The sequence below is a fragment of the Canis lupus genome, chromosome X, assembly GCF_003254725.2.
Source record: "Canis lupus dingo isolate Sandy chromosome X, ASM325472v2, whole genome shotgun sequence".
Lineage (NCBI taxonomy): Eukaryota > Metazoa > Chordata > Mammalia > Carnivora > Canidae > Canis > Canis lupus.
The window spans coordinates 77,706,884-77,727,653 of NC_064281.1; the positions used below are offsets into that span (position 1 = coordinate 77,706,884).

Below are 20,770 nucleotides of genomic sequence, written 5' to 3' on the forward strand. Positions count from 1 at the left end.
TCTCAGGACCCTGAGATCACAACCTGAGTCAGAACCAAGAGTCAGAGGCTTAACCCACTCCAGGTACCCCAGGGCACTAGGATTTTTGCATTGGTTTCGCAAACCCTATTTCCACCAGAGAATGTGAAGAGGAACCAAACGGTGACCTGAGCAAGTGGTGGGTTGCATCTCAGGAAAGGAGCCTTTAGTTTATGGAAACTTAATCATTTGTAATGAAGATTACAATGAGAAACAGAGATTGTTTCCCCATTTCTTCAGTGATACCCTGTCTTCATGAAACTAGGATTAACTGCATCTTATTGGCCCAGATCTAGTCAACTGGGCAACTGGGTTTTCATCCTGCCAAGTCAATGGGGTGGGTTGTGTATTAATGCTCATGCACCTGAGGTAAAAAAAAAAAAAAAGAAAAAGAAAAAAGAAAAGAAAAGAAAAGAAAAGAAAAGAAAAGAAAAGAAAAATTAATTCAACTTCAGACAGCTTGAAGAAAAAGATGGGCAGGTACAAATCACCTTATGGCTCTTAATTCATTTCTATCATTTTCTTAGTTTGATGGAGAAGACAGGAGACACGTCCACCTTAGTCTTGGAAACATGGGTTTGAATCACTATAATTAAAAGCAAACAAGTGATAAGAGTTTGAAAAGCTAGTAACAGGCAAAGAAACATACCAATCTACTCTTTGATCTCCAAGGATGAACACCAGGAAGTCTATTATGGGCTCATCTCAAGGTCCACCTACTCAAACTTTAGGTCAATGGCTGCGGGTAAGGGCCTGAAAGTTGTTCATTAGCTCAGAGGAGAGTGAGACTTGGCTGCCCTCAGTGGAACCTGCCATCATTCTAATGATGCATAACTGCCGGCCATGAAGGTCTACCTTTCAAAAACAAAGGATAATAGCCTGGAAAAGAAAAGAATCAGAGAAATACAAACTAGTTATAACAGTAACTTCAGTTTCCAGAGAGACTGGAGTAGGTATTGTTTTTTTTTTTTTTATCATTTTGATTTAGCTACTTCCATACTGTGTCTGTATCCTCAGTCATGTACTTAGATGAATTCCTTAATAGGTGACATGTGATAAAAGTGTGTTTAGGGGGCACCTGGGTGGCTCAGTCAGTTAAGCATCTGCCTTGGGCTCAGACCATGATCCCGGAGTCCTGGGATCAAGTCCTGTGTCAGGCTCCCCACAAGGAGCCTACTTCTCCCTCTGCCCATGTCTCTGCCTCTCTCAGTGTCTCTCATGACAAAGTAAATAAAATCATTTAAAAAAGGAATTAATAAAATTGATAAACCCCTAGCCATACTTGACAAAAGGAAAAGAGAAAGGACCAAAATAGATAAACTCAGGAAGGAAAGAGAAGAGATCCCAACCAACACTACAGAAATACAAACAATTATAAGAGACTACTATGAAAAATCATATACCAACAAACTGGGCAACCTGGAAGAAATGGACAAGTTTCCAGAAACTCCCAAACTAACAACCCAAAACCAAAAAATCCAGTTAAGAAATGGGCAGACGATATGAATAGACACTTTTCCAAAGAAGACACCCGAAAGGTTTACAGACCCATGAGAAGATGCTCAACATCACTCACCATCAGGGATATGCAAACCAAAGCCACGATGAGATACCACCTCATATCTGTCGGAATGGATAAAATTAACAACATAGGAAACAACAGATGTTGGCCAGGATGTGGAGAAAGGGGAACCCTCTTGCACTGTTGATGGGGATGTAAACAGGTGCAGCCACTATGGAAAACAGGATAGAGGTCCCTAAAAAAGTTAGAGAGAGAGCTACCCTCAGATCTAGCAGTTGCATATTTGGAATTTGCCCAAAGGATACAAAAATACAGATTCAAAGGGAAAAAAAAGGGGTATGTGCACCCCAATGTTTTTAGCAGCGTTATAAACAATAGCCAAACTATGGAGAGAGCCCAGATGTCCTTCGACTGACGAATGGATAAAAAGGAGATAATGGACAATTACTCAGCCATCAAAAAAAAAATGAAATCTTGCCTTCTTTAATGACACAGATGGAACTAGAGTGTATTATGCTAAGTGAAATTAAGTCAGTCAGAGAAAGGCAAACAGCATATGATCTCACTCCTGTGGAATTTAAGTAAGAAAACAGATGAACACATGGGAAGAGGAAAAGGAACAAAAGGAGAGAGGGTAACAAACCATAAGAGACCCTTAAGGATAGAGAACAAACTGAGGGCTAATGGAGGGAGGTGGGTGGGTGATGGTATAGATGGGTGATGAGTATAAAGGAGGGCAGTTGTTGTGATGAGCACTGGGTATCGTATGTTAGTGATGGATCACTAAATATTACACTGTATGTTCACTAACTAAAATTTAAATTAAAAAATAAAGGAACTCTGGGCAATTTCACTATATGTTCTTGGAAGAAGAGAGTGGAAAGAGTTTAAAATGGGGGTGCCTGGGTGGCTGAGCAGTTGAGCCTCTGCTTTTGGCCCAGGGCATGATCCTGGAGTTCTGGGATCCACTCCCACATCGAGCTCCCTGCATGGAACCTGCTTCTCTCTCTGCCTACGTCTCTGCCTCTCTCTCTTTCTGTGTCTCTCATGAATAAATAAATAAAATCTTTTTAAAAATAAAAAGTTTTAAAAATGTATTACACAAATAGATTTGACCTTGCAGATAACTGTAAAGGCAGATCTGGTAACAACTGACAGGAATGACACTTTAGGCCAGCAGCTGAATGAAATGTGGTTAAAATAAATCCATAAATCCATGATTTTTCTTGGAGCAAATTGCACTAGAGACATGCAATAGAGTGGATACATTCGGTAATGTTTAATAAACTGTAAACGTGCTTTAAGGATGGGCAGAATGGCATAGGGCCAAATGCTGGAGTAGGTGGCGCTGTGGAGAACTACAGGTCTTCTCCGAAACAAGTGAGGTGGCTCTGAAAAGAGCCTTTGGTTTGCGAAGTGGTCAGGTGATCTAGAGGCAGCTCACTTGCTAAAGGTGTACCTCATGATAGCCTTGGAGGCCTCAGACACAGCATGCTTGCCAATCTCCTTGGGCAGCAGCAGCAGCCGCACGGCGGTCTGGATCTCCCTGGAGGTGATGGTGGAGCACTTGGTGGAGCCGGCCAGGCGAGAGGCCTCATCAGCGATGCGCTCAAAGATGTCCTTAACAACTGAACCTATGATGCTCAGGGCCTTCTGCGAGAGGCTCAGGCCCTGGAGAACCTGCTTCAGAACCCTGGGGAAGTAGATGTTGAAACTGAGCAGCAGCGGCGGCAGCGGTGGCATTGGTGCTTCGGCTTCTCCTGCCGCCAGCACGACCGTGCCCAGGCTTTCCTCGGAAGAGGTCTCACAGCCAGGCTCAGCCATGTGGGACTCAGCTTCATGACAGCTCAGAAGGAAAGACAATAGTGCCTGCTGAGGGTTGCTGGTCCCTTTATAGTTGCTGCATTTCCTGATGTCACAAGCAACTTCCATATCTGATTGGACAAAATGGGACACAGGGAAGTGGGTCTCCATGCGGCTGTGTCACCTCTGATTGCATATCTTGGAGCTTGACATCACATCGGACAATCAGAGTAGGAATCTGGTGTCCTCTAAACTTGGGACATTTCAGAAAAACATTCAAATATCCCACTGAAGATGTACATTTTATCTGCAGATTTTCAATTTAATACAGCAACAGATCTTGGATGAGTCGTGTTTTTAATGAAATTTTTTTAAAATATGTTATTTATTTATTCATGTGAGACACACACACACACAGAGAGAGAGAGAGAGAGAGAGAGAGAGAGAGAGAGACACAGGCAGAGGGAGAAGCAGGCTCCATGCAGGGAGCCTGACGTGGGACTGGATCCTGGATCTCCAGGATCATGTTCTGGGCTGAAGGTGGTGCTAAACCGCTGAGCTACTTGGGCTGCCCTGGAATACTTTTTATTCTACATCATTACTCTATTTCTGATAAGCACTAAGTGCCATTGTTTCAGGATGTACTAGAAATCCAATGCTCTGGAATTAATGTATCGGCATCTTACAAGCAACAGTCAATATAAAGTGGAGATCGTAAACACATGAGCAGATAGAGAGAGGAAAAGAATAGGGGCTGGGCAACGCATTTAATGAATTTTTCTAAAGAGTTTTTAGAGGTTTATTTATTTATTTATTTATTTATTTATTTATTTAATTAATTAATTTATTTTATTATGATAGTCACAGAGAGAGAGAGAGAGAGGCAGAGACACAGGCAGAGGGAGAAGCAGGCTCCATACCCAGCACAGAGCCCACACGGGGCTCAGTCTTCTGACCCTGAGAATGTCGGAGCCCAATGTGGGATTCGATCCCGAGTCTCCAGGATCGCACCCTGGGCCAAAGGCAGGTGCCAAACCACTGCGCCACCCAGGGATCCCACATTTAATGAATTTGTAATGGGAGCTAGTACTTCTTGAGCATCTTCACTTTCTATTCACTTACTTTTTTTTTTTTTTTTTTTGTAAAGAACGGGAAGGGAGGAGGAGCAGAGGTAAGGGGAGAGAGTCTGGAGCAGGCTCCATGCCCAGCACAGAGCCCACACGGGGCTCAGTCTTCTGACCCTGAGATCATGACCTGATGGAAATCAAGACTCAGAGGCGAAACCAGCTGACCTACCCAGGCGTCCCTCTATTGAATTACTTCTTTTGGCAGTTAAGGAGTAGCACACAGGAAAGGGAGGCATAAAGGAGACCAGTTTCTTTCCATTTTTTCTGCGCAAAGACATTAGATTAAGAGGCTCCAACTAAGAGAGGGAGGGATTGAATCTGGTCAGAACTAATGACATCTCTCTTAACAGCTCCTTGTGGCACTCTTCTGTGAAAGCACTAAGAGAGAGCCAGCAGGATGGGATGAACCAGAGCTGAATCTTTATTTCCCCCATGTTTCCTGCTCAAATGGAGAGATGAGGAGATGAGGCTAGGAGGTTATTGGCTGTGGACTTGATGAAATGTCTGGAGCTCTGTGAACCTTAAGGTTTGTCCCCAAGAGATAACAGGAGATCCCAGAAATTCTCAAGCAGAGCTGTCATGTGCCTTCCTGGCCCCAACCTAGTAGGGTAAGATACATCTAGTACCCCGAGTAAAATAGAACCTCAAGCATCAAGGAGTCCCCAGTAAGCCTCCATCCTGGCACAGTCACTTGAATACCCTTTTTTGCCAAGCAATCATATGCCAGCCAATAATCACAAGCAGTAAAATTGGCACTAGCAAATAAATCACAACATGGTTGGAACCACAGGCTGGTTTGACAAGATCAGTTTGCTTACCTTTTCAAGTAACTACTATCATTGTCATACACTCAGCCTACCTAACAGGTGCTGCTGCAGGAGAGGAGAGGGAGAAGGGACCACCCCACAGGGTCAATTCCCAGTGTCCTCAAAACTCCTCATTGTCCTGACAGCCTTGAACCTGCAGCTACCACAGATGATTCTCTCTGAAGATGCTCTCCTCCATTCTAGCTTTCCAGGCATAAGATCAACTGACCAGAGTTGGTATCCTGCAACATGTCAGCTTCTGAAGACCTGGGATCGAGTCCTACGTCGGGCTCCCTGCATGGAGCCTGTGTCTCTGACTCTCTCTCTTTCTGATGAATACATAAATAAAATCTTAAAAAAAAAAGAAAGAAAAATTGGGACGACTGGGATTGAGCACTTGCCTTCGCCCAGGGTGTGATCCCAGAGGCCCAGGATCGGTCCCGCATCGGGCTCCCTGCATGGGGCCAGCTTCTCCCTTGCTTATGTCTCTGCCTATCTGTCTCTGTCTCTCTGTCTCTACTCTCTCTGTGTGTCTCTCATGAATAAATAAATAAAATCTTTAAAAAATAATAAAAAGGGAGGGGGCAAGATGGCTGAAGAGAAGGATTCCCCAAGTCAACTGTCCCCACCAACTTATCTAGATAATTTTCAAATCATCCTGAAAACCTACTAATTCGGCCTGAATTTTAAAGAGAGAACAGCTGCAATGCTACAGAGAGAAGAGTTCACGCATCTATCAAGGTAGGAAGACGGAAAAAAAATGAATAAATAAGCATCCAGTGGGGGAGGGGCCCTGGAAAGGAGCCAAGCTAAGGCCAGGCAGCGAGAGCCACCAGGACAGGAAAGCCCAGTCCCAGAGAAGCAGAAACTTTACCAAACTTCTCGGACAGAAAGGTGCTCACAGAGAACTCTGGCAGAATCCCAGGAGGGGCAGTGGAGCCCCCAGGTTCCCCAGGTGACTAACAGTGGAACTGTACCCCGGGGGAGAGCGCTCCACACACCACGGGCCGAGCTCCATAATGGGCTGGAACGCACACCAGGTAGGGCCCCGAGAGCACCTCGGCAGCCACTCAGGCGGTGGCTCTGTACAGAGGGGGCTGCGCAGCCCCTGGAGCGCGATTCCAAGAGTGCAGGCCCCGGAGCCCAAGGTGCAGGGGACACAGCCCAGGATCCGGCGTTGCCCTTGGGACAGGCGGAGCCCAGGAGGACACAGGACAACAAGGATGCTCCTGCCACCAGGCACCTCCGAACTGTACATATCAGTGCACCCCCGCCCCAGGAGCATCCATGCCCCTGCAGATTGGGACACTACGGTACTTACTGCTAGAGCTGACTCCAGGGCTGAAGAGGTGGCCACGCCACTGTTGTTGTTCCTCCTGTTGTCACCTTGTGCCTGGAACTGAGCAGGGCCGCCAGGGAGCAGGGGCCTCACAGAATAAACAGCTCCCACTGAACCATGCACCTAGCTGGAGCAGTGCAACTCCACCAGATGCACACACCTGAGAATCAGCACAGCAGGCCCCTCCTGCAGAAGACCAGCTGGAAGGAAAGGGGAAGAGCAGGTTCTTAACCAAGCAGCACTGGAAGGCTCCAGAGGGAGTCAAGGGACTTACAGTATATAGAATTGGAGGATACCCCTCCTTGTTTTTTTTTTTTTTCCCCTCCTTGTTTTTGTTTGTTTGTTATCCCTCCTTTTCCCACTTTTTCCTTCCTTTTTCCAGGACAACTGTTTTTAGCCACTCTGCACTGAGCAAAACTAGAAGGAAGAACTCACAACAAAACAAAGAATCAGAAACAGTCCTCTCTCCCACAGAGTTACAGAATTTGGATTACAATTCGAAGTCAGAAAGCCAATTGAGAAACTACTGGTGACTATAGAAAAAAAGCATAAAGGAATCAAGAGACTTCATGACTGCAGAATTTACATCTAATCAAGCCGAAATTAAAAATCAATTAAATCAGACACAATCCAAACTGGAGGTCCTAACAACGAGGGTTAATGAGGAAGAAGAACACGTGAGTGACATAGAAGACAAGTTGATGGCAAGGAAGAAAGCTGAGGAAAAAAAAAAGAGAAAAACAATTAAAAGATCATGAGGATAGGTTAAGGGAAATAAATGATAGCCTCAGAATAAAATCTACATTTAATTGGGGTTCCAAGGGCACTGAAAGGGACATAGGACCAGAGAGTGTTTTTGAACAAATCATAGCTGAGAACTTCCCTAACTTGGGGAGGGAAACAGACATTCAGATCCAGGAGATAGAGAGATCCCCCCCCCAAAAAAAATCAATAAAAACCGCTCAACACGTCGATGTTTAATTAGTGAAACTTGCAAATTCCAAAGATAAAGAGAAGATCCTTAAAGCAGCAAGAGACAAGAGATCCCTAACCTTGATGGGGAGAAGTATTAGTATCAAGAGCATATCTCTCCACAGAGAACTCGCAAGCCAGAAAGGGCTGGCAGGATATATTCCGGGTCCTAAATGAGAAGAACATGAAGCCAAGAATACTCTATCCAGGAAGGCTCTCATTCAGAATAGAAGGAGAGATAAAGAACTTCCAAGATAGGCAGAAACTGAAAGAATATGTGACCACCAAACCAGCTCTGCAAGAAATATTAAGGGGTACTCTGTAAAAGAAAGAGGAAGTCCAAGGAAACGATCCACAAAAACAGGGACTGAATAGGTATCATGATGACCCTAAATTCATATCTTTCAATAGTAACTCTGAACGTGACTGGGATTAATGACCCCACCAAAAGGCGCAGAGTTTCAGACTGGATAAAAAAGCAAGACCCATCTAATTGCTGTCTAAAAGAATCATTTTATTTTTTTTAATATTGTATTTATTTATTTATGAGAGACAGAGAGAGAGAGAGAGAGAGGCAGAGGCACAGGCAGAGGAAGAAGCAGACTCCATGCAGGGAGCCCGACACGGGACTCGATCCTGGGTCTCCAGGACCAGGCCCTAGGCTGAAGGTGGTGCTAAACCGTGGAACCACCAGGGCTGCCCAAAGGACGCATTTTAGTCGTCAGGACGCCTACAGCCTGAAAATAAAAGGTTGGAAAACCATTTACCACTCAAATGGTCCTCAAAACAAAGGAGGGGTAGCCATCCTCATATCAGACAAATTAAAGTTTATCCCATAGACTGTAGTCAGAGATAAAGAGGAACACTATATCATACTTAAAGGATCTATCCAACAAGATGACCTAACAATCATAAATATTTATGCCCCAAATGTGGGAGCTGCGAAGCATATCAATCAATTAATAACCAAAGTTCAGATGTACTTAGATAATAATACTCAATACTACTCAATAATACTCCCACTCAAAGTGGAGTCTTCAACACAGCGCTTCTGCAAATGACAGATTTTCTAGGCACATCTCCAAAGAACAGGAGCTTTAAATGATAGAGTGGACCAGATGGATTTCAGATTTACAGAACTTTACATCCAAATGCAACTGAATACAAATTCTTCTTAAGTGCACATGGAACATTCTCCAGAGTAGACCGCATCCTCGGTCACAAATCAGGTCTTACCTGATACCAAAATATTGGGATCGTCCCCTGCATATTTTCAGACCATAATGCTTTGAAACTAGAACTCAATCGCAAGAAGAACTTTGCAAGAAATTCAAACACATGTGAAAGTTACAGACCATCCTGCTACAAGATGAAAGGGTCAACCAGTAAATTAGAGAACAATTAAAAAGATTCTTGGAAACTAATGAGAATGAAGATAAAACTGTTCAAAATCTTTGGGATACAGCAAAAGCAGTCCTGAGGGGGAAATACATAGCAATAAAAGCATCCATCCAAAAACTGGAAAGAACTCAAATACAAAAGCTAACCTTGCACCTACAGGAGCTGGAGAAAAAACAGCAAACAGATTGTACACCCAGCAGAAGAAGAGAGTCAATAAGGATTCGAGCAGACCTCAATGACATAGAAACCAAAAGAAGGGTGGAACAGATCAACAAAACCAGGAGTTGGTTCTTTGAAAGAATTAATAAGATAGATAAACCATTAGCCAGCCTCATTAAAAAGAAAAAAGACTCTAATTAATAAAATCAAAAATCAAAAAGGAGAGATCACCACCAACACCAAGGAAATACAAACGATTTTAAACACAAATTATGAGCACCTATACGCTAATAAATATGGCAATCTAGATGAAATGGATGCATTTCTGAAAAACCACAAACTACAAAACTGGAACAGGAAGAAATAGAAAACCTGAACAGGCCGATAAACAGGGAGGGAATTGAAGCTGTCATCAAAAAACTCTCAAAACACAGAAGTCCAGGGCCAGATGGCTTCCCAGGGGAATTCTAGCAAATGTTTAAAGAAGAAACCATACCTATTCTACTAAAGCTGTTCAGAAAGACAGAAAGAGAAGGAATACTTTCAAACACATTCTATAAGGCCAGAATCACCTTAATTCCAAAACCAGACAAAGACCCCATCAAAAAGCAGAATTATACACCAATATCCCTGATGAACACAGATGCAAAAATTCTCAACAAGAGGTAATAGGAAACAACAATACCTAAAGAAGATTATTCATCATGACCAAGTGGGATTTATCCCTGGGACACAAGGCTGGTTCAACACTCATAAAACAATCAATGTGATTCATCATATCAGCAAGAGAAAAACCAAGAACCATATGATCCTCTCAATAGATGCAGAGAAAGCATTTGACAAAATACAGCATCCATTCCTGATCAACACTCTTCAGAGTGTAGGGATAGAGGGAACATTCCTCAACATCTTAAAAGCCATCTACGAAAAGCCCACAGCAAATATCATTCTCAATGGGGAAGCACTGGGAGCCTTTCCCCTAAGATCAGGAACAAGACAGGGATGTCCACTCTCACCACTGCTATTCAACATAGTACTGGAAGTCCTAGCCTCAGCACTCAGGCAACAAAAAGACATTAAAGGCATTCAAATTGGCAAAGAAGAAGTCAAACTCTCCCTCTTCACCAATGACATGATACTCTACATAGAAAACCCAAAAGCCTCCACCCCAAGATTGCTAGAACTCATACAGCAATTTGGTAGCATGGCAGGACACAAAATCAATGCCCAGAAATCAGTGGCATTTCTATACACTAACAATGAGACTGAAGAAAGAGAAATTAAGGTCAATCCCATTTACAATGGCATCCAAAAGCATAAGATACCTAGGAATAAACCTAACCAAAGAGGTAAAGGATCTATACCCTCAAAACTATAGAACATTTCTGAAAGAAATTGAGGAAGGCACAAAGAGATGGAAAAATATTCCATGCTCATGGATTGGCAGAATTAATATTGTGAAAATGTCAATGTTACCCAGGGCAATTTACACTTTTAATGCAATCCCTATCAAAATACCATGGACTTTCTTCAGAGAGTTGAAACAAATTATCTTAAGATTTGTGTGGAATCAGAAAAGACCCCGAATAGCCAAGGGAATTTTACAAAAGAAAACCATAGCTGGGGGCATCACAATGCCAGATTTCAGGTTGTACTACAAAGCTGTGGTCATCAAGACAGTGTGGTACTGGCACAAAAACAGACACATAGATCAATGGAACAGAATAGAGAACCCAGAAGTGGACCCTGAACTTTATGGCCAACTAATATTCGATAAAGGAGGAAAGACTATCCATTGGAAGAAAGACAGTCTCTTCAATAGATGGTGCTGGGAAAATTGGACATCCACATGCAGAAGAATGAAACTAGACCACTCTCTTTCACCATACACAGAGATAAACTCAAAATGGATGAAAGATCTAAATGTGAGACAAGAGTCCATCAAAATCCTAGAGAACACAGGCAACACCCTTTTTGAACTCAGCCACAGTAACTTCTTGCAAGATACATCCACGAAGGCAAAAGAAACAAAAGCAAAAATGAACTATTGGGACTTCATAAAGATAAGAAGCTTTTGCACAGCAAAGGATACAGTCAACAAAACTAAAAGACAACCTACAGAATGGGAGAAGATATTTGCAAATGACCTATCAGATAAAGGGCTAGTTTCCAAGATCTATAAAGAACTTATTAAACTCAACACCAAAGAAACATGAAATGGGCAAAAGACATGAACAGAAATCTCACAGAGGAAGACATAGACATGGCCAACAAGCACATGAGAAAATGCTCTGCATCCCTTGCCATCAGGGAAATACAAATCAAAACCACAATGAGATCCCACCTCACACCAGTGAAGATGGGGAAAATTAACAAGGCAGGAAACCACAAATATTGGAGAGGATGCGGAGAAAAGGGAACCCTCTTACACTGTTGGTCAGAATGTGAACTGGTGCAGCCACTCTGGAAAACTGTGTGGAGGTTCCTCAAAGAGTTAAAAATAGACCTGCCCTACAACCCAGAAATTGCACTGCTGGGGATTTACCCCAAAGATACAGATGCAATGAAACACCGGGACACCTGCACCCTGATGTTTCTAGCAGCAATGTCCACAATAGCCAAACTGTGGAAGGAGTCTCGGTGTCCATCGAAATATGAATGGATAAAGAAGATGTGGTTTATGTATACAATGGAATATTACTCAGCCTTTAGAAACGACAAATACCCACCATTTGCTTCGACGTGGATGGAACTGGAGGGTATTATAGTGAGGGAAATGAGTGAATCTGAGAAGAACAAACATTATATGTTCTCATTTATTTGGGGAATATAAATAATAGTGAAAAGGAATATAAGGGAAGGGAGAAGAATTGGGTAGGAAATATCAGAAAGGGAGACAGAACATAAAGACTCCTAACTCTGGGAAATGAACTAGGGGTGGTGGAAGGGTAGGAGGGCGGGGGTTGGGGGTGAGTGGGTGACGGGCACTGAGGGGGGCACTTGACGGGATGAGCACTGGGTGTCATTCTGTATGTTGGCAAATTGAACACCAATAAAAAATAAATTTATTATAAAAATTAAAATAAAATAAAATGGAAAATAGTTTTAAATTAAAAGCATTTTTTTCAATAATATTGGAAACAAACACTTAGCATGTATTCATGAAAAAAAATCAATAACTGAAATTGAACTCCCCCCCCCCCTGCCGTGGAACAAAGGGAGTTAAGAAGCATCAAAGAAATGCAAGCATCAAAGAAATGCAGGCAATCAATTAACTATTGTCCAGATGGCAAGGTTTTCAAGGTTGTTTTCTGTGAGAACTTTAAGGAATGGTAGATGCTATTGTTAATAAAAAGAAAACCAATTATGAAGGGAAAATATGTCATTTTTATTACTAGAAAAAATACGATGATAAAAGGAGTTATAAACCTTACTAAACAGATCTGATCATTCCCATTTACATGTGAGGATACCAAAGTCACACTTGAGAAATTAGCAATCAAACCTTTTGATGAATGATGCAAGAGATACATCATTTTCTCTGTACTCCTATCATTAAGTCGTCATGATTACAAAGAAGCTAGCAAGCAAACAAAAGCCGGGGAAAGGACCACACCAATTTCTCCCTCCAATTCTACAGCTTATATCCCAGAAATGTAATCCTGGGTCATCTACTCAGCCAGTAGCCTCCATTTCCTCCACTGACTAAGCCAGTGAAGAGTGGGATATGAGCTGCCCTCCTTGTGCTCTCCCATTATCCAAGTGATGCATACTTGTTAGTATTTAGTTATGGCTTGTGTACTTGGATCATCAAAGTAGCTGTAGTCATGATTACCACTGTTTTATATATACCCTGTTTGTCATTTACCCCTGTTGGCCAATTCATTCTATTACCTTTTCTATTTGCATCTTAGATCATGTTCTATTTTCCTAAGTTACATTCTTGAGACATTCCTTTAATATGGTATCTTTTATTGGAAACACACAACTTATGACTTTTCTCATGTGTCTGTATTTTGGAGTTAAGACCTTAGGGTAGCCAGCATTTAGATGCGGTTCAGTGCACAGGGAATTTAATCAGGATTAATGGCTGAGGAAGGGACCAGACATATATTATTCGACTCCCATCGATCGATCAGACTTTGGACGTGGCTATCAAGGCAAGTCCCTGAGCTCAGGCAAGGCAGTTCTCTATAGCTGAGGTAATGACTGAAAAGGCTAATGGCTGAGGACTGCCAGCTGAATGCACTCTAAGCTGCTGAAGCAGAGTCTGTCTTTAAGGGAGATTCCAGGTGGTCAGTCTCTATGTCCATCACAGCCTTGTTATCAAATGATACTCTGGCCAAGTAGGCGACTTTGGTCGACTGTAATTTTTCCCCTCAGCACTTGCTTTTGGCTTCCATTTCTTGATGAAAAGAGGGATGCTGTCACACTATTTGGTTTTCTGTTTTTAGGCATCATGCCCTTTTGTCTGCTATTATGCTCTCTATGCTTACATCACAGCTTTACTATAATGTGTTCACATGGCTTCTTGGATCTAGAATTTCATGGCTTCCCTGAATTTGGAGAAATTACCAGACATTCTCATTTGACTGTTATTTTCCCCAAATTCACCAGAGTTTGTGATTCTGGAATGCCTATGAGATGTACATAATAACTAATTACTGAAATCTCTTTGCCTTACTTTCATTCTATTTCTCTATGTTATGAGGAGCTGTTCTGTATTATTTCTTTTACCCGAGTTCCAGCTCACAATGCTCTATCCAGCTATATCTCAGTTGTGTAAAATTTCTTTAATCTTATGTTCTAGTGATTACAATGATCAACTCTAGAAAACTCATTTAGTGTTTTTGTGTTGATTACCTGTATCTTTCTCATATTTCATTTGTCCTGTCATTTATATAAATGTGTTAAGCACATTTATTTTGTAAGCTTGGCGTTTCGTGATAATTCTGGAGTTTTCCATTCTCTAATTTGATTTTGCTGAGGGAGGCTTGTTTTTGGATTATGTGCTTGTATAAGAAGACTTCTGCAGGAATTTTGCAAAAGTCTCAATAAAGATTAAGCCCCTCCAGAAAGGATTAGATATGAATTAGGCATGTGTCTGGGTGAACAACCAGGAATTATCTGGATCATGCTGATAGTGTTAATTTGAACCTGAGAGCTATACCAAGACACTCACATGATTGCAACTTCTCACAGAGACCTTCCCCCTGCCCCCTGCCCTCTGCCCCCCCCCGCCCCGCCCCCCGCCAGACCTAAGGACTGGGAATAGGATTTTCCTTGGCATCTCCTTCTCCCAGGAGGAAAAAAGCCCAGTTTTCACAAAGATTGTAGTTATTCAAGAACCGCTTCAAAAAAAAAAAAAAAAAGAACCGCTTCAAGCAAATCTGAGTATGTAATGCCGTGGGTCTTATTTGGTCAGTCCATGTGTCTCGAGATAAAAACAAACAAAAAATATGGAACATTCAAATAGCCTGAGTGATAATACAAGGTCATGGTCAAGGGAAATCATTTTGTACAAGTCTTCTGTTACTTGACGCAAGCATGGGGAGGTATGTCCACTCACAGGTCTGGGTTCATATCCTCATCATGATTAAAAACATACAACTAATCAAACAAAGAAGCAAACAGCAGGTAAAGTATGATACCCATTTCTCCCTCATTCTCAGAGTCTGAGTACCCAATAAGACTCTTACGGATTCAGCCTGACACATCTACCTGCACATTGGCCCAATAGCTATGAGTCAGCAGCTCCATGTCCCTGTTTGGCTAACTCAGAGTTGAGCAATGCCTGTGCTACTTTGGCTGGATACTTCCGTTATCTTCATGATGCTGATGTGCAAGTCATGAAGGCTTGCATTTTCCAGGAGAAAAGTTTACAGATCTTGAAGAAGTAGGATCAGATATATCTGAGTGTCTTAAGGTAGTAACTCCAGTTACTAGGGAGTCTTCTAAGCTGTTCTTTCTTGAACTCTTTATGCAGAAACTTCTATACCGAGTTTAGGTTCTCCCTTCTGTTTTTGAATGAATTCTATAACAAGGCTAATGTTGAGTAAGTTTCAGTGGGGTATAATTGACTTATTAATACTATTTTCCCAGGGTTGTTGCTTATAATTTGTTAAGTAATAAAACCTTTTCCCTCAATTAGTCATTACCATTAACTGCACTATTAGAGAATGAATTCTCACCAGATGTCCTTTGTCCTCAATCATCTTCCGAAGTGAACAATCAGATGTACTCCTCTTTTCTGTCAACTTCAAAACCCATTTTTCCTTGGTCTATCTTGGATTTCATATTGGTCACTCCCCCTTACACTCTCCTTTAGAGACTATGTGGTGCATTTTCAACATTGTTTTACTCATGCTCCTATTTGATTCCTGAAATTATAGATGCAAAAAAAAAAAAACCTTTTGATTTTTGTAGATTATCCACATTTGTCTCTTTCTTTGGATGAAACTGTTATCATGCACGGGAACATTAAAGATTATTTTAAAGGTACAATGTCATTCTTAATCTATTGACTAAATATCAGTCCCTAAAGGAAATCCTAATTAATATCTAAGGATTAAAATCAGAGTATCTTCTTTTATCACAGAGATAGGAAGCCAGAAAAATTAAAAATACAATAAAATTAAGCAACATTCAAATAATTTTAATAGAAACCTTAGTTCTCTAATGGGACCCCTTATAATGAATATAATGGAAGAGGCAGCACATGTGCCCATGTACAATTCAGGTTTCGCATCTCATGTGAGTTGAATTATGTTCCCACAAGTTCATCTGAGGAAGTCCTAATTTCAAAGAGGACCATATTTGGAGGTAAGGTCTATAATGAGGCCATTGAGTTAAAATACATTCTTTAACATAGGCCCTAATCTAAATCACTGTTGTCTATATAAAAAGGGGAAATGTGGACACTGAGATATGCATTCAAAGAAGACAATGTGAAGACAGCGGGGGAAGTCAACCATGTAAGAGTTTAGGAGAGAGGCCAGGAATACATCCTTCCCTGACACATTTCAGAAGAAATCAACCTGACTCCCAGACACTGGGTTTGGATTTCTAGCCTCCAGAACTGCAAGACAATATACATTTCTGTAGTTTATGTTCCCCTGTCTGTAGTACTTTGTAAGGATAGCCCCAGCACAATAACACATATTTAGGTTTTGGAGGTAGGATGATGTTGTGACAAACACTTAATACATTGAGACTGGCTCTGAATGGGTAATGGGTATGAGTGGTAGAGTTTTGAGGTGTGTGACAGAACAAGCTGAGATTGTTTCAAGGGACTGCTGGGTGAAATATGGACAATAAATGTACTTTGGGTAAGAGCTCATACAGAAAAGACCAGAGCTGTAGACAAAGACTCTATCATCTTGGAGAATACAAAGAGCATCCTGAAAAAATATGTTGCTAGAAATGTGAATGACAAAGATGCTCTGATGAGATAGAGGTTGGAAATTAGAAGCCTGTTATTGGAGACTAGAGAAATGGCCATCCTTATTGTCGAGTGGCAGAACATTTGGCTGAACTGCATTCCAGTGTTTGATGAAGAGTAGAAATTTTACATGATAAGCTGGGACAGTAAGCCAAGATTTCTAAGCACACATAGTGTTGAAGGCATGGCTTGGTTTCTACTTGCTGCTCATAGTAAATGCCAGAGGAGACACAATAATTAAAGAACATAGTGTGAAACCAAGACAAAATAGCACATGATGGTTTGAACTTCCTCCAACCTATCCAGATAGCCTGCTTTAAAAAAGGGCCAAGGGGGCAGCCTGGGTGGCTCAGCAGTTTAGTGCTGCCTTCAGCCCAGGCCTGATCCTGGAGACCTGGGATTGAGTCCCATGTCAGGCTCCCTGCATGGAGCCTGCTTCTCCCTCTGCCTGTGTATCTGCCTGTGTCTCTGTCTCTGTCTCTCTCTCATTCTGTGTGTCTCAAATAAATAAATAAATAAATAAATAAATAAATAAATAAATAAATAAATAAAATCTTTAAAAAAAATAAAAAGGGCCAAGGGTGTGCCTGGAAAACCATTAGTTGGGAGCTTAGGCATGTGACACATGGGTCCAATCAACCATCACAACAGAATCCAGGAATAGAGATATGGTTGTCCAAGAAAGATATGTGGAGGACCCTCCTGTGTGATGGTTTGAATCCTCTGAATTGCAAAAGAAGCCAACAAGTGTTTTTATTCTGAGATTTTTATATTGGCAGAAATGTGGCAAGTTTGGATTAAAGGAGAAACAGATGGGACAAAATGAAGGAAGACTATTTTACTACTGGGATTCTACAAACAAGAAGAGGGCCTACAGTTGTATGTGGCTGGGAACATGCATTATCCTTCAAGACAGGGGGCAAGTGACCCCACAGGAGGTTCAGAGACTGGCAGGACTGTGACTATCACTGTGGACCCAGAGGCACAATGCCAGGCGATACAGCCATCTCCTCCTCCATTCCTGAGACGAACATCACCCCATTTTCCTTTCTCCTTCCCAGATTTCATGTGTGTCACTCAAACTTGCATTTCCAGTCTTCCATTCGCAGCCCAATTTAGGTGCATTTTAACATTGATTTCATAGTGCTCCCATTTGATTTGGAAATTACACAGGCAAAACACCCACAGCTCACACACACACACACACACACCCTCAGTAATTCATATTCTTAAAATGACTGTTTACATAATAAGACATGTATGAGACCAATGTGCATGAATAACATTGAAAAACATCAGTATGTCATATTGAAAAACACAGGCATTCTGAACCAGCAGCAGTTAGCACATTAGAAATTAAGTGACTGGGTGAAATAAAATTTTAGTTTTCCAAATGGTACACAGTTCTTTCTCTGAAAAGGCATATGGCTCTGCAAAAGGCTTATACTTCCAAAAGTTTGCTCCCAATGTATATATGGCATTTTTTAGGTACCACGCCCAAGATTTCCTTGCATTGGCTTTGTGGTAGATTTTCTTGAGTATTTATGCAGCAAGCCCCCACTTTTGTCACAACCCTTTTGCTTTATCTCTCTACCGAGGGGCAAAAAAAAAAAAAAAGTTGGGTTTCCATAACTTTTGTCTCACTGTTTGATTAAGCAACACCTTTCACAGGTTTCTACATTCAAATCAAAGGTTATTTAGAATTTATTTTAAAAGTTCACACGGAACACATAGCAAACATGATAAAATAGTGAGTTTTAATGCAACTCCTAACAAATTTCAAAGGATTGAATTCTGCCCCCTCCCAACTCCCCGTGGGTTCTGTCTCCACAGATATAGGAAGCTAGAAATTAATTAAATGAAATGTACTTGGATAATCACGAACTGTTTTGAAATTCATCATGTACCTATAGGAAAAGGAAAGGGGGGGCATGCACTAAGAAAAAAACACAGTGGGCAGTAAGGTGCATTACCATTATCCTAAGTTCTCATACCCATCAGATCACTTGAGGTAGAGGAAGGAATCATCTTAGTTCCCTTAATTCCCAAACAGCCTCTGCTTATCTGGATGCAAAAAAACGATAGGGACTTGTCCCACCGTGACATCTGGATGCTTATACTCCAACCACCCTTTTTCAAAGCAAGAGCTTGAACAGAAATCCCCAGGCAATCATGCCACCTTCCCCCTTCAATCTCCAGGCTGGGTATCCCAGGAAGGCTGTTATTGGTTCAGCCCTGGTCACCACACCACCCTTTGGGCCAATGGCCACGGATCATGTGCTGCCAGTTGCTGACTGGCTGCTGCTAGCAGAGGCTGGGAGCACAGCTGCTCTCATTGGGCGATCCCATCAGCCATGCATAGTCGTGGTTCAGGAAGATTTGGGGTCAAAAGTGCAAGAGTATAGGCTACCAAAGAACGGAATCCGATAAATGTGAATGCAGTAAAATCGGCCTTTCCCAAGGTGGGGAGCTCGAGTAGGCCACGATTCGAGGTCGTTTGACTGAGTTTTCGGCACAGTGTTTGGGTCCTCTTGCATGTGTGTAGTTGAATTTGGACGAGAGGCTCTGTTGGGGGAGTGTGAATGCACTATGTGTCAGTTCGGGATCTGCTACAGCACTTCACTCATTGCTGTATCACACACTCAAATCTCTAGATGATACCACTCGACACAAGAGGGAGAAGGAGAATATTTAAGACAAGTCAAATCACTGTGGACACGCAGCTGTGACCAAAAAGATGCCTGAAGAGGCTGACCTGAAGGAACGGGCCATTTAGGAAAGTGACAAAATGCAACCCAGCCAAGGGAAATCCTAACGGTCCACACCACACACGTATATTAAAGTGGACTTGACAACATTTTGTCATGTTCTGCCCGCGGTGAACATGCATTAAGGATGGGCAGCATGGCATAGGGCCAAACTCTGGAGTAAGTGGCTTTGTGGAGAGCTACAGGTCTTTTCCAGACAAGTGAGGTAGCTCTGAAAAGAGCCTTTGTTTTGTGGGGTGGTCAGAAGGTAGCTGAGGCAGCTGTTCATTGGCGTCTGGTGTACCGGATGAAGGCCTCAGAGGCCTCGGACACAATGTGCTTGCCAATCTCCCCTGGCAGCAACAAGTGCATGGCGGTCTGGCTCTCCCTGGAGGTAATGGTGGAGCGAGCCAGGCGAGAGGCCTCGTAGGCGATGCGCTCGAAGATGTCCTTAACGGTCAAATGCATGACACTCACAGCCTTCTGCAAGAGGCTCAGGCCCTTCTGTACCTGTTCAGAGCCCTGGGGATGTTGGTGGCAAAACTGTTGGGTCAGTGGTGGCTGCACTATTGCCTTGGATGCTTCTGCTTTGGGCTCTTTGTTTCTGTTGCTGTGATAACCTTCCTGCCCAGGCATTCCTTAGAATAGGTCTCACAGCTAGGTTCAGCCATGTTGGGCTCACCTTCCCAACTGCTTGGATTGAAGAACCATGGCGGCTGCTGAGGGGCACTGTGCTTCAGTTCCTGATGTCACATGCAACCTCAATATCTGATTGTACAAAATGCAACAGGGGGAAATTGGAGATTTATGCCAGGCTGTCACCTGTGATTGCATACCCTCGAGCTTGATATCCCATCAGAGAATCAGAAAGGGAAATCTGGAGCCCTTTAAACTTCTTGGGACGTCATTTAGAAAATCTTTGTAAGATGCCACAAATAGCAAAAGGTCTTCTGAGAATAGCAGCTGACAGATACCTATATGAAAACTTTAAAATATATCACTCAGGGTGGCCTGGTTAGTTCTGTGGGTTAAGCGTCTGGCTCTTGATTTTGCTCAGGTCATGATCTTAGGGTCCTGAAATCTAGCCTCTTGTGGAGCTCCCCTCATTAGGAATTGGCTTGAACTGGGTGTTATTCTGTATGTTGGCAAATTGAACACCAATAAAAAATAAATTTATTTTTTTTTAAAAAAAGGAATTGGCTTGAGATTCTTTCTCTCCCTCTCCTTCTGTTCCTCCCTCCTGTGCTGTCTCTCTCTTTCAAATAAATAAGTAAATATTTTAAAAAATATATTACTCAAATCACCTAAATTGTGGAATGTCAAATTTAGTCCCTTAGGAGACTGTGACCTTCATAACCAAATTATAACACTAGCACAATGACTGTTCCACAAGTGGGCCAGTTCACCTCTAATCCATAATCTACTGGATGGCCAC

At 42.2% G+C, this 20,770-nt stretch overlaps 2 protein-coding genes across 2 annotated transcripts; both read right to left on the reverse strand.

Moving 5' to 3' along the window:
* Positions 1 to 2,980: 2,980 nt before the first annotated feature.
* On the reverse strand, positions 2,981 to 3,382 carry LOC112649208 (late histone H2B.L4-like). Its single transcript, XM_025431348.3, has one exon. The coding sequence runs from the start codon at positions 3,362 to 3,364 to the stop codon at positions 2,981 to 2,983; it is 384 nt and encodes a 127-aa protein (XP_025287133.2). The 5' UTR covers positions 3,365 to 3,382.
* A 16,238-nt stretch (positions 3,383 to 19,620) lies between these two features.
* Positions 19,621 to 19,971, reverse strand: LOC112649122 (late histone H2B.L4-like). The gene has a single exon (XM_025431151.1). The coding sequence runs from the start codon at positions 19,969 to 19,971 to the stop codon at positions 19,621 to 19,623; it is 351 nt and encodes a 116-aa protein (XP_025286936.1).
* Positions 19,972 to 20,770: the final 799 nt, after the last annotated feature.